General features: G+C 40.3%; 1 protein-coding gene across 2 annotated transcripts; it reads left to right on the top strand.

The window, feature by feature from the left end:
• The first annotated feature begins 2553 nt into the window (after positions 1–2553).
• Positions 2554–13298, top strand: lysmd3 (LysM, putative peptidoglycan-binding, domain containing 3). 2 transcript variants are annotated; one of them, XM_070866696.1, is made up of 3 exons: positions 2554–2791; positions 5153–5482; positions 11693–13298. In XM_070866696.1, exons 2-3 carry the CDS (start codon positions 5159–5161, stop codon positions 12335–12337), a joined length of 969 nt encoding a protein of 322 aa, XP_070722797.1. In that variant the 5' UTR covers positions 2554–2791; positions 5153–5158; the 3' UTR covers positions 12338–13298. The 2 variants fall into 2 exon arrangements, with proteins under 2 accessions (XP_070722797.1, XP_070722859.1); XM_070866758.1 differs by having other exon boundaries at positions 2558–2791; positions 5153–5422; positions 11693–13297.
• Positions 13299–13962: the final 664 nt, after the last annotated feature.

Raw genomic sequence — 13962 nt, forward strand, 5'->3', positions numbered from 1 at the left:
CCCAACAACCCAAACCCAATAAATTATAAATTTAAACCTAATAATCCTAAACCCAAACCCAACAACCCAAACCCAAAAATCCTAAACCCAATAAATTATAAATTTAAACCTAATAACCCTAAACCCAAACCCAACAACCCAAACCAAATAATCCTAAACCCAATAAATTATAAATTTAAACCTAATAATCCTAAACCCAAACCCAAAAATCCTAAACCCAATAAATTATAAATTTAAACCTAATAATCCTAAACCCAAACCCAATAATCCTAAACCCAATAAATTATAAATTTAAACCTAATAACCCTAAACCCAAACCCAACAACCCAAACCCAATAATCCTAAACCCAATAAATTATAAATTTAAACCTAATAATCCTAAACCCAAACCCAAAAATCCTAAACCCAATAAATTATAAATTTAAACCTAATAATCCTAAACCCAAACCCAATAATCCTAAACCCAATAAATTATAAATTTAAACCTAATAACCCTAAACCCAAACCCAATAATCCTAAACCCAATAAATTATAAATTTAAACCTAATAATCCTAAACCCAAACCCAAAAATCCTAAACCCAATAAATTATAAATTTAAACCTAATAATCCTAAACCCAAACCCAATAATCCTAATCCCAATAAATTATAAATTTAAACCTAATAATCCTAAACCCAAACCCAACAACCCAAACCCAATAAATTATAAATTTAAACCTAATAATCCTAAACCCAAACCCAACGACCCAAACCCAATAAATTATAAATTTAAACCTAATAATCCTAAACCCAAACCCAATAATCCTAAACCCAATAAATTATAAATTTAAACCTAATAACCCTAAACCCAAACCCAACAACCCAAACCCAATAATCCTAAACCCAATAAATTATAAATTTAAACCTAATAATCCTAAACCCAAACCCAAAAATCCTAAACCCAATAAATTATAAATTTAAACCTAATAATCCTAAACCCAAACCCAATAATCCTAAACCCAATAAATTATAAATTTAAACCTAATAATCCTAAACCCAATAAATTATAAATTTAAACCTAATAATCCTAAACCCAAACCCAACAACCCAAACCCAATAAATTATAAATTTAAACCTAATAATCCTAAACCCAAACCCAACGACCCAAACCCAATAAATTATAAATTTAAACCTAATAATCCTAAACCCAAACCCAATAATCCTAAACCCAATAAATTATAAATTTAAACCTAATAACCCTAAACCCAAACCCAACAACCCAAACCCAATAATCCTAAACCCAATAAATTATAAATTTAAACCTAATAATCCTAAACCCAAACCCAAAAATCCTAAACCCAATAAATTATAAATTTAAACCTAATAATCCTAAACCCAAACCCAATAATCCTAAACCCAATAAATTATAAATTTAAACCTAATAACCCTAAACCCAAACCCAATAATCCTAAACCCAATAAATTATAAATTTAAACCTAATAATCCTAAACCCAAACCCAAAAATCCTAAACCCAATAAATTATAAATTTAAACCTAATAATCCTAAACCCAAACCCAATAATCCTAATCCCAATAAATTATAAATTTAAACCTAATAATCCTAAACCCAAACCCAACAACCCAAACCCAATAAATTATAAATTTAAACCTAATAATCCTAAACCCAAACCCAACGACCCAAACCCAATAAATTATAAATTTAAACCTAATAATCCTAAACCCAAACCCAATAATCCTAAACCCAATAAATTATAAATTTAAACCTAATAACCCTAAACCCAAACCCAACAACCCAAACCCAATAATCCTAAACCCAATAAATTATAAATTTAAACCTAATAATCCTAAACCCAAACCCAAAAATCCTAAACCCAATAAATTATAAATTTAAACCTAATAATCCTAAACCCAAACCCAATAATCCTAAACCCAATAAATTATAAATTTAAACCTAATAATCCTAAACCCAATAAATTATAAATTTAAACCTAATAATCCTAAACCCAAACCCAACAACCCAAACCCAATAAATTATAAATTTAAACCTAATAATCCTAAACCCAAACCCAACGACCCAAACCCAATAAATTATAAATTTAAACCTAATAATCCTAAACCCAAACCCAATAATCCTAAACCCAATAAATTATAAATTTAAACCTAATAACCCTAAACCCAAACCCAACAACCCAAACCCAATAATCCTAAACCCAATAAATTATAAATTTAAACCTAATAATCCTAAACCCAAACCCAATAATCCTAAACCCAATAAATTATAAATTTAAACCTAATAACCCTAAACCCAAACCCAACAACCCAAACCCAATAATCCTAAACCCAATAAATTATAAATTTAAACCTAATAATCCTAAACCCAATAAATTATAAATTTAAACCTAATAATCCTAAACCCAAACCCAACGACCCAAACCCAGTAAATTATAAATTTAAACCTAATAATCTTAAACTCAAACCCAATAAATTATACATTTAAACGCAACAGCCAACCGCCGCACTGAGCTCGAGCTCTGGCCCTCGCGAGATTACAGCTGTTGGTTGACCTGGCAGTTTGCGATCCGCGGAGAGCCGACGACAACAACAACTGCTCCGCACCCGGCCCACAGCCGAGTCTGCTTGGGCTAGGAGCCTGCTCCACGTCAGCCGGGCTTGGTCCGGCCCCCTTCCCCCCAGGCCCGGTCCTGGGCTGCTGCAGCGCGATGGCTGGTGCCGGCGGGTTCCCGGCGACGTGGCTCGGCCCGCGGTGAAGATGGAGCCGGGAGAGCGAGCAGGTGAGTGCCGTCAGTTATGGCGCAGCGACCTGCTCAGGGGCATCAGCCGCCTCGCCGCCAGGGGCAGCGTCTGACCCGGGGAGGGAGAGAGCCCCGGGGTGTGAGGGGCAGTGTCTGACCCACGGGAGGGGAGAGGAAAGAGAATAAAGATAGAGCCCCCAGGGTGTGAGGGGCAGTGTCTGACTTTGGGGGGGGCGGGTGTCATAGGGTGAGGGGCAGCACCTAACTGGGGTTTGGGGGGGGGAGAGGGATGATCCCAGGGTGTCAGAGGGTGAGGGAATTAATTTATTGCTTAGTCCCCTGTGTATAAATCAAACTTTATTTTGCTTTGTGTACAATTATTTAAATATGAATTATATTCCCTGCTTTTTACTTCCTGCTTTGCTGTCTGAGAATTATTCAATCTGATTGGCTGATCTGTGTGCCAGCTGCTGGCCCTGTTGCTGAACTGCACAGATCCATGGATATATAGATGGTGTCAAGTTCAAGGTGACGTCGGAATAGAGGAAATCTATGCTCTGGAGCCCGCTAAATCTTTTTTTGAGGTCAGCGGTGACTGCCGACCCTACGCTGCTGACTGCAAAATCCAGGCCATTATTTTGAAAGTATTGCACACTTTCTGTAAGCATAGTAAATAAAATAATCAAGATTGGTTCTAAGAAATTGAAACGAGAGATATGGATTATACATTTGATTCCCCCTCTTTGGGTTCCATGGATCAATAGGTAGCATATGGGGCAGCCTTAGTTTGCAGGTATCTTAGTCATTAAAGGCATCAGTGAAAATAGATGGAACCATAACAAAACAAATAGAATATTTGGTTTTGTATTTTTGGTTTTGTATCTGGAGGTATAGAGTACAAAAATAAGAATGTAATGTTGAACTTGTACAAGAACCTAGTTGAACTGCGGTTGGAGATTTTTTGTTTAGTTTTGAGCAGTGGAATACAAGAAGGATTTACAAACAATTGAATAGGTGCAATGCAGATCCACCCAGGAAGTTACCAAAGATGAGGGGGTTACAGTTATGAAAAGAAACTTGAGAAGTTAGAGTTTATTCACGGGAGAAGAGAAGATTAAGGGCTGATAGAGGATTTCAAGATTATGATACGGTACAGTGATAGATTATTTTGCTTGTCACTGAGACAGTAACAAGGGCCAGGTGACCTCTGAGAGGTCGGGTGTTGCCCCTCACCATTTCTATGTTTGTATATATCCTGAGTTATTAATTACACTCTTAACTATTCAGGTTGTACAATCTGTTTGAACTCTAAATACTCTGAGGTGAAACACAAAAATCTATTAAACATCCCATCACAGCTTCTTCAGTGAAAGAAATACTTGCATTTATATAGTGCCTTTCATGACCTTCAGAGCATTTTTACAGCTAATGAAGTACTTTTTGAAGTTTAGTCACTGTTGCAGTGTAGGAAACGCGGCAGCTAATTTGCACACAGCAAGCTCCCGCAAATAGCACTGTGATGATGACCAGGTAATCTGTTTTAGTGATGTTGATTGAGGGATAAATATAGGCCAGGATACCAGGGATAACTGCCCAACTCTTCTTTGAAATAGTGCCACAGGATCTTTTACATCCACCTGAGAGTAGATGTGGCCTTGGCTTAACATCTCATCGAAAAGTTGGCACCTCCAATAGTGCAGCACTCCCTCAGTACAAATATCAGCCTAGATATTTGTGGTCAAGTCTCTGGCAGAGTGGGTAAAAGCACTGCATGGTGCAGTATTAACTCATTGCAAACAGGAGGCATCAAATTTGATCCCTTGTGTGTGTTGATCTTGGTCAAGGCAGCAGTTGTTTGCTACAGCTGGATCAGGAAAGGGAAAATTAAGTGTTGTTCTTCCTAATTGATATCCAATGGATGTATATGTTTATGGTCATTGTGTGAGGACAGGAACTGGTTTACTTACAAATATTCTTTCAAATTTTAGAAGTAGAATTCAGAATGTATTTGAAAACTGGTAATTCTATGTGCAGTGTATTTCATTATTACCTTTTGAACTGAGAAACGGTCTTGATTTTGCTATTTTTAAAACTTCAGCATTTATCAAAGTGGATAATACATTGAGAAAATTACTGAAATGTGATATTCTAGTCTTGGGACATCCTAGAAGTGTAAAATATAGTAAATGACCATAGAAAAATGAAATTTGGGCATTCAGATTATACTGGACATAAATTCAAACTCTCGTAACAGCTGGAGACTGATATGACGACTAGTTTTTTTCAAATTAAAGTGCTAGAATGGCCTTCCTCGTCTGTACTTATCTTGTTATCTAACTAAAATGTTTGTTTTTTCTTGGGATAAGTATTAGACTAATTTTCTGTTCAATCTCTCTACAGCTGATCATGGCAGGAAGAAGTCAAATCCGTTTCCTGCCGGCTACTGTTCAGCCGGCATTGGGAGGCAATGTTTATGTGTTTGCAAATGGCACACCTTCAGAAAATGAACTTTCAGAAGAGGATGTAGAATGTTTTGAGCTGAGACCAAGAAGAAAGGAGAAAATACGAAGAACCACATCTAAAGATCGGTTGGATGATATTGTGTACCTGATCCGAGAAATTCAAGAGGGTGACACCTTGAACGCACTTGCTTTGCAGTACTGCTGTACTGTAAGTGATGATTTGAGTCATAACGTAAAGGATTGTTGCAAAGAAGAGGTGGAAGGAATGGTAAAGAAAGCTATAGGCAGAAAATAGGGTAGAAAATATTTTACAGATGTAGAAGTAAAGGCACAGTACATTCTGGTGTAAAACAAAGAATATTTTATTAACTGTAGCAGTGTCAAAATTGAAGTGAACGCAAGAATAAAAATAACAAGTACATAAAAGGTTCTATTGTAGAAAGAATATTAGTGGGTGTAAAGTGTGGCTCACTCCTCTGTTTACACTACTTCTAGATGACTGCAACTGCAGAAGTAAATGAGACTTGCAGAATAGTGTGGAAATGTAGAAAGGAGTTCTAATGTTGAGTTTTATAGTGCAGTGCTTTTACTTTTTTATTAAACATCAAGTCATACTATATTGTTGGGATAACTACTTTAGGAAGCAATATTGGAAATAAAAGTAGATGCCAAAATCAATGTCTTAAAATATGGGTAAGATTTGTGTGACTGTTGTAAAACCGATACTTTTACTTTGCTTAAAAAAAATCTTAAATGGGGTAGAATGAATAAGACTAAAGATGTCTGCAATTTTGGTTCCATTACCCTTTCAAAAATGTTATTTATACAGTAACAAGTAAAATTTTTCAGGTAGTAGCTTGTTACTGTTGTTAAACTTGCAGCACAGAAGGACTCATCATGCTTGATAGTGCTAGTTCCACATCAGCACTATTATAGTGTAACTATACTTCCCTGCTTTTCCCTTTACCCATTAATACTTTGTGTACAAGTATTTATCTCCTCTCTCAAATGTCAAAATTGCTTCAGCTGCGGTAGGCACCTGTAGTAATATACTCCACAATCTAATAATCACTTGCATGGGAAAAGTTTGTTTTAGCCTCCCCTTTTTATACTTCTAGCATATTGTGGGAGCACCATCCCCACAAGGACTACTACCACCTTGGTGCAACAAAGGATGGGCATTAAATACCACTGGCAGCATCACCCATTTCCTGCCAAAATTAAGAAAAAAATCCAAAATTTATGTCCTCTTGTTTTTGATCCACGAACCAGTGAATATATTTTGAATAATCATATTCAATCCCTCAATCTTCTGTACTCTCGTGAATAAATCTTTCATCGTAATTGTATCCTCATCCTAGGTATCATCCTGGTAGATCTGTATTGTACCGTTTGCATGTTACCAATATCCTTTCTATAATGGGGTGCCCAAAACTACACATTAGTTGCACTCATCAACTTGTACATATTCATCATTACCTCCTCACATTTGGATTCTGTGCCCCTATATATAAAATTCATAATCCATTTGCCTTTATGACTTTTCCCACTTAATCCTGATTCTAATCCAAATTTAGATCCTAACATGAAGTACTGCCTATTTGGAAAGCATATATATCCTGTCAAGCTTGTAATTCGTGAGTTTGTTATGTGCATTTTAAGATGTTTGAAAACAAAACTACATTGAGAATGCAATGTTGTGTTTGATCTGACAAAAGTTGTATCTTTAAAAGTACAAGACATAGTTTTATAATGTTATTTGGAAAAAGTATCACAAGTTGGGTATTTTCATAGCTAACTAAAAATTCATGAATAACTGAGTTAGTTGGATGCATAACATGTGTTTTGTTTGTACTCTGAAGTAAACAAAACAAGTGTTCGTATTCCAGAACTATTGGGCCCAGGTTTCGAGCCGCGCCTAGAACGGCGCAGTCCCGACCTGGACGCCCGTTTTTCGCGCCACAAAGTGCGCCTAAAAAACCCCTCCAGATTCTCCAGCTCCCTGCAGGTCTTCTGGCCCTCGGCGCAGCGCAGCACGAGCTGTAGGGGGCGGAGCTAGGTCCCTGCGCTGTAAACCGTGCCGGGACCTCTGCACGTGGGCGCGCAAGTGCAGTAGCTCCAGGCGCGCGAAACTGTGTGGGAGGGGCCCGAAGCACACAGTCCCTAGCCCTGGCCGAATGGCCTCACTGGGGCTGCGTGAATAAGGCTCCTCCCACGGCCAGCTCCTGCTTCCTTCCGACCCGACCCGACTCCCGCTTCCCGCCTCCGGACCGGACCCGACTCCCGCATCCTCCCCCCCCCCCCCACATCTCCTTTCTCTTTTTCTCCCCCTCCCCCTCCCCCTCCCCCTCCCCCTCCCATCTCCTTTCTCTTTCTTTCCCCCCCCTTTCTCTTTCTTCCCCCCCCTTTCTCTTTCTTCCCCCCCTTTCTCTTTCTTCCCCCCCTTTCTCTTTCTTCCCCCCCCCTTTCTCTTTCTTCCCCCCCCTTTCTCTTTCTTCCCCCCCCTTTCTCTTTCTTCCCCCCCCTTTCTCTTTCTTCCCCCCCTTTCTCTTTCTTCCCCCCCCTTTCTCTTTCTTCCCCCCCTTTCTCTTTCTTCCCCCCCTTTCTCTTTCTTCCCCGCCCTTTCTCTTTCTTCCCCCCCCTTTCTCTTTCTTCCCCCCCCTTTCTCTTTCTTCCCCCCCCTTTCTCTTTCTTCCCCCCCCTTTCTCTTTCTTCCCCCCCCTTTCTCTTTCTTCCCCCCCCTTTCTCTTTCTTCCCCCCCCTTTCTCTTTCTTCCCCCCCTTTCTCTTTCTTCCCCCCCCCTTTCTCTTTCTTCCCCCCCCTTTCTCTTTCTTCCCCCCCTTTCTCTTTCTTCCCCCCCCTTTCTCTTTCTTCCCCCCCCCCTTTCTCTTTCTTCCCCCCCCTTTCTCTTTCTTCCCCCCCCTTTCTCTTTCTTCCCCCCCCTTTCTCTTTCTTCCCCCCCTTTCTCTTTCTTCCCCCCCCTTTCTCTTTCTTCCCCCCCCTTCTCTTTCTTCCCCCCCCTTTCTCTTTCTTCCCCCCCCTTTCTCTTTCTTCCCCCCCCTTTCTCTTTCTTCCCCCCCCTTTCTCTTTCTTCCCCCCCCTTTCTCTTTCTTCCCCCCCTTTCTCTTTCTTCCCCCCCCTTTCTCTTTCTTCCCCCCCCTTTCTCTTTCTTCCCCCCCCTTTCTCTTTCTTCCCCCCCCTTTCTCTTTCTTCCCCCCCCTTTCTCTTTCTTCCCCCCCCCTTTCTCTTTCTTCCCCCCCCTTTCTCTTTCTTCCCCCCCCCCTTTCTCTTTCTTCCCCCCCTTTCTCTTTCTTCCCCCCCCTTTCTCTTTCTTCCCCCCCCTTTCTCTTTCTTCCCCCCCTTTCTCTTTCTTCCCCCCCCTTTCTCTTTCTTCCCCCCCCTTTCTCTTTCTTCCCCCCCCTTTCTCTTTCTTCCCCCCCCTTTCTCTTTCTTCCCCCCCCTTTCTCTTTCTTCCCCCCCCTTTCTCTTTCTTCCCCCCCCTTTCTCTTTCTTCCCCCCCCTTTCTCTTTCTTCCCCCCCCTTTCTCTTTCTTCCCCCCCCTTTCTCTTTCTTCCCCCCCCTTTCTCCTTTCTTTCTTCCCCTCCCCCCCATCTCCTTTCTCCCCCTCCCCCCATCTCCTTTCTCCCCTCCCCCCCCACCCCCCCCCCATCTCCTTTCTCCCCTCCCCTCCCCCCCCATCTCCTTTCTCCCCTCCCCACCCCCCCCCCATCTCCTTTCTCCCCTCCCCACCCCCCCCCATCTCCTTTCTCCCCTCCCCTCCCCCCCACCCCCCCCCATCTCGCTGTCAGAAACACTGACAGACAGAGAATGAGAGACACACACAGACAGAGAGATAGAGACACACGGGGGGGGGGCATTCCAGCACGCTGTTGGAGGGCTCCCGGTGCTGCAGTCGGTAAGTAGAAAATGTTTTATTTATTGATTTAAAAAAAAATTTCTTAATTTTTTGTGATTGATTTATTGATGTATTTATCATTTATTATTGATGATGGCTCTTTATTTGTAAAACTGAAGTGTTTAATGTTTGTAAACTTCCCTTTTAAACCACCCCCCATTCCCTACGCCTGATTTGTAACCTACGCCTGATTTTCTAAAGTGTAGACAAGGTTTTTTCGAGCGTACAAAAATCTTCACTTACTCCATTCTAAGTTAGTTTGGAGTAAGTTTTCACTGACGAAACTTTGAAAACAGGCGCAAGTGGCCGGACAAGCCCCCTTTTGAAAAAAAAATTCTGTTCCAAAGTGAAACTGTTCTAACTGACTAGAACTGGAGCAAACTAAATGACGAGAATTCCGATTTCTAAGATACTCCGTTCTACACCAGTTGCTCCAAAAAAATCAGGAGCAAATCATGTGGAAACTTGGGGCCATTGAATGTTATCTAAAGGGCTGATCATTGCCGTCTTGATACCAATAGAGGATATATTACAGTTAGTATGCAATAGTTACTACTGTAGTCAGCTTTATAAGTGAATTATTTACCACATCTCGCTGGCTTTAATTGGTCTGTATGTAAATTAAACTATATCTGATTAAAAAAATGAAGTGTTTTGGAAAATTGGCTATAATTCGCACCCGATTTGTTTGCATTCCAAGAAATCCTCATCAATGGTGAAGCCCTCCATGTCAATGTTTTGCCCTTCTGTTAAATATTTCTCCTTTATTCTGTACATATATATAATTCAATGACACCTCTTCATTATTATGTTTAGTTCAAGCCGTGCAGTACAACGACAACTTGCATTTATATAGCACTTTTAACATAGTAAAACATCCCAAGATATTTCGCAGAAGTGTTATCAGATAAAATATTGACATTAAGCCAAAGTAGTAGATATTGGGACAGGTAACCACATGCTTGGTTAAAGAGGTAGGTTTTAAGCAGTGTCTTTTTAAAGGAGGGGAGAAAGGTGAAGATGCTGAGATTTGAGGAGGGAATTCCAGAGCTTGGGGCCTAGATGGCTGAAGGCCCGGCCACCAGTGGTAGGGAAAAGGAAGTGGGAATGCACAAGAGTTTGAGAACGAAGAGTTTTCAGAGGACTATAGGGCTGGAGGTTACAGAGATGAGGAATGGCGAGGCTATGGAGGGATTGGAACATGAAGATGAGAATTTTAAAATTGGAGCATTGGCAAACCGGGAGCCAATGTAGGTCCGTGCACAATACCACTGTTAAGTTTTTGGCAAGTTTGAGATGAGCTCTTCAATTGAAGTATCTCATACCATACACTCCAACTCTTATTTGCTGCAATTGCTCAGTACCCTGTTGCTTCCTCTACCCCTCCCTTACCCATCCTATCTTCCCCTTCACCACTATACCCAATTGCCTCCCAGAGTCTTTAATATTTTACTTACCAATATCACAACCTCTGCACCCCCCTCACTTTCCCAATTCAATTATTATTCCAGTAGCTCTCCTAAATTCTTACAACTCAGATAACCCACTCCCACAAACCACTCTCTCATCTATCAACCCATGCTACAACAGAACCATTTCCTTATTGTGGGCAATGCTACTGGAAATCTCTAGTCTTAATTACAAGTTGACTCAGTGCGAGTCTATTTGGTAAAACAGAATTATAGTGCCAACAAAGCAACTCTCTAGGGACTTCACATTAGAAGCGATGAAAGGCAGTTTTATTTTTCCACTGAGAATGCAGAGTAGCAGAACTTAAGATTGCGATTCTAATTCTGAGGTCCAGGAAAATGATGGGTCAAAATGCAGCACAGAAATCTGGTATTCTACAACCAAAGTGCGTCAACACGAATCAAAAGAATTTATGTAATATTTTTGGAAGGAGCAACTCCTGCTGTCTTAGGTTGTTCGAGGATTCTGATGTAGAGTACTGTGTGATACATACAAGAAAAATGTGCAGTTGCTTAGCTGAGATTGGAATACTGTGTATCAGCAGTGGCTCAGTGGGTAGTACACTTGCCTCTGAGGTTGTGGGTTCAAATCCCACTCCAGGGCCTTGAGCACATAAAAAAAATCTAGGCTGATGCTGCAGTGGTGGAGGTGCAGTCTTTCGGATGAGACGTTAGTTTGTCCTCTTGGGTGGACATAAGATCCCATGGCACTATTTCGAAGAAGTGCAGGGGAATTATTCCCGGTGTCCTGGCCAATATTTATCCCTCAATCAAAATAACAAAAACAGTATCTGGTCATTATTACATTGCTGTTTGTGGGACCTTGCTATGTGCAAATTGGCTGCCGTGTTTCTCACATTACAACAGTGATTACACTTCAAAAAGTACTTAATAAAGCACTTTAAGACATTCGGTGGTTGTGAAAGGCGCTATATAAATGCAAGTCTTTTTACACAGACACCTAGCTGCATTTGCTGCCTTGCTGATTATGAAGAGACTTTGTAGATGCTCTATGGAAAGCTTTCAAAGAATATGAACATACTGTCCTTCGTATGATTGTTTTCTTTACTAAATATTTAAATTTCATTTTCAGGTTGCAGATATCAAGAGGATTAATAATCTTATCAACGACCAGGACTTTTTTGCTCTCAGATCTATAAAGATCCCTGTGAAAAAGATCACTTTATTGAGTGAGACGCACAGCCCTGCCAAATCAAGACTAATTCCACGTGTTGCCTTGGAATCTAATGCACAGTTTCAGGAATCCAACACTGGTGTAGATTCTTCATCGAATGAAAATGCTGACAATTTTCTCAGAGAGGTTGATAAAGACATAGAAAGGATAGTGAAATCTAATGACACCACTAGGGAGCATTTAAATGAAGTGGTTTCAGCTTTATCTACACAACCATTTTATCAAGCAGCAGATCGCAAAATCTTGCCACGTAAAGATCCCCATTATGGAGCTGACTGGGGCATGCGTTGGTGGAATGCAGTGATGATAATGTTAGTAGTTGGGATTGTTACACCAGTGTTTTATCTACTCTACTATGAAGTCCTGGTAAAGGTTGAGACAAGCCATCATTCTACTATGGAATCAACAAACCTACCTGTTACTCAAACTGCACAGAAAGAGCCAAAGTACAACTATGAAATTAATTCTATTAAAAGGACTAAAATGGGTTCAGAGGAGGCCCATGAGCATGTGAACTCAAAAGTTCAAGTGGCTGTCACCTGACCACAAACATCTAACATGACTGTGCAGCGCAGATGTAAAATGACTATCCAATAGCCTCTAGTTTTAATGGGGAGGAACTGGGGAAATTGCATCATGTTAAAAATGCTCTCATTTTCTACTGCACAAGTGAACCAAATTTTGCAAAATAATCGATGGAAGCAGTGAAGACTTGCCTTCCTATGTTATGGGATATGGTAATATAAAAGATGACACTGATACAGAATTTGCTGGAATTTTGTGCCTGAGTTAAATGATATGTAGCATTAATAATTGCATTTGGGTTGATATTGCAGTTCTAAACAGCAGCTTTACATCATTGTTTAACCAGCATCTTCCTTTAAATAACTGATCCCGATTAGCTTGGTTAAATATATTTCTAAGCCAGACATTTTGTGGTTATTTTCTAGGGTGAAAATACATTCGTTATTAAACTGCAACTGTTTGTGTTTAAAGACACTAAAGTTTTAATATGTAATTTAAAATGCTAAAACTGACATCCAGTGTAAAAAATTATGCATTTAGCATTATCCCCACATCCCTCATGTTCTTTAAACCTTGAAAGATACCCTGCTGGCAGCTCATTGATATTCAGTGCAGCTATGCAGTGATTACGCCAGAATGCTATTTTCCTGTAAATGCGGAAATAGTAACTCTAAATGTCAAAACTACATGTTGTCTTAATCTCTTTCATATTAAGGATTTCTGCTGCCTAAAAATGTATTTATTGACTGTTAAATTACCATAGTTGAAGACATGCAGATGTCTTGTTAGTACTGAGACTGTTGAAAGTTAGTGTTTTATGTAACAGTTATTGATTCTGTACAGTAAAGCTGGAGATCATAATTGTGAAGAAAAGACCAAATGATTCAAAATGTGGCTATTCAAGAATGAAATTCCACCATTTACTTCAGTTGTATTTTCTTAAAACTTTGTAACAGAATTGTATTCTTTTGGAATTTATCATAACTTTTAAAATAAAAATTGAAACACGATGCACAATGCAGTTCCCATTTATATTTAGTTTGGGATAAATATTCAATGAGTAAACAAGTTATCTCCCAAATTCCAAACATTGTGACTGCACCCACCGATAGCCTCCATCATGGACTCTGCTGTAGTTTGCAAGAGCAGTGGGAGAGCACCAAATTTTCAAAGAACAGGTGGGAATATCTCTAGCCTGCTCCATATAGCTGGAATGTCCAACTGGAGGATTGCGCTCCAGCTCCTCTTGACCTCGACCAGGAATTGCTCAGCCCCCTATAAAAGAGGGCAGATCAGAAAGAATTTTTAAAATGCACCCTTCAGGGATCCCAGCCACCACCTGGTTGAACTGCACTGTCACCCAGCTCGAGGGACGTGTAAATTTTGTGCTGTCTACTAATTTAAATGATTGCCCAAGGTCGTGCGAGACTAGCACCACTTAAACCCAACCTGCACCACCACCTGATGGAGCAGGTGCTGGAAGTGGCTGGGGAAGAGAGTCTGACCTGCAAGAAGAGTGACTAATGGTGCAAAAGGAGAGAGAGCATGCTCCAAGGTTCTCAGATGCTGCAATGGAGGCCTTGGTGGAGGAGGTGAACATGAGGAGAGGTGTCCTCTATCCATAGGCCCTCCAGACAAACTCT

The sequence above is a fragment of the Pristiophorus japonicus genome, chromosome 1, assembly GCF_044704955.1.
Source record: "Pristiophorus japonicus isolate sPriJap1 chromosome 1, sPriJap1.hap1, whole genome shotgun sequence".
NCBI lineage: Eukaryota > Metazoa > Chordata > Chondrichthyes > Pristiophoridae > Pristiophorus > Pristiophorus japonicus.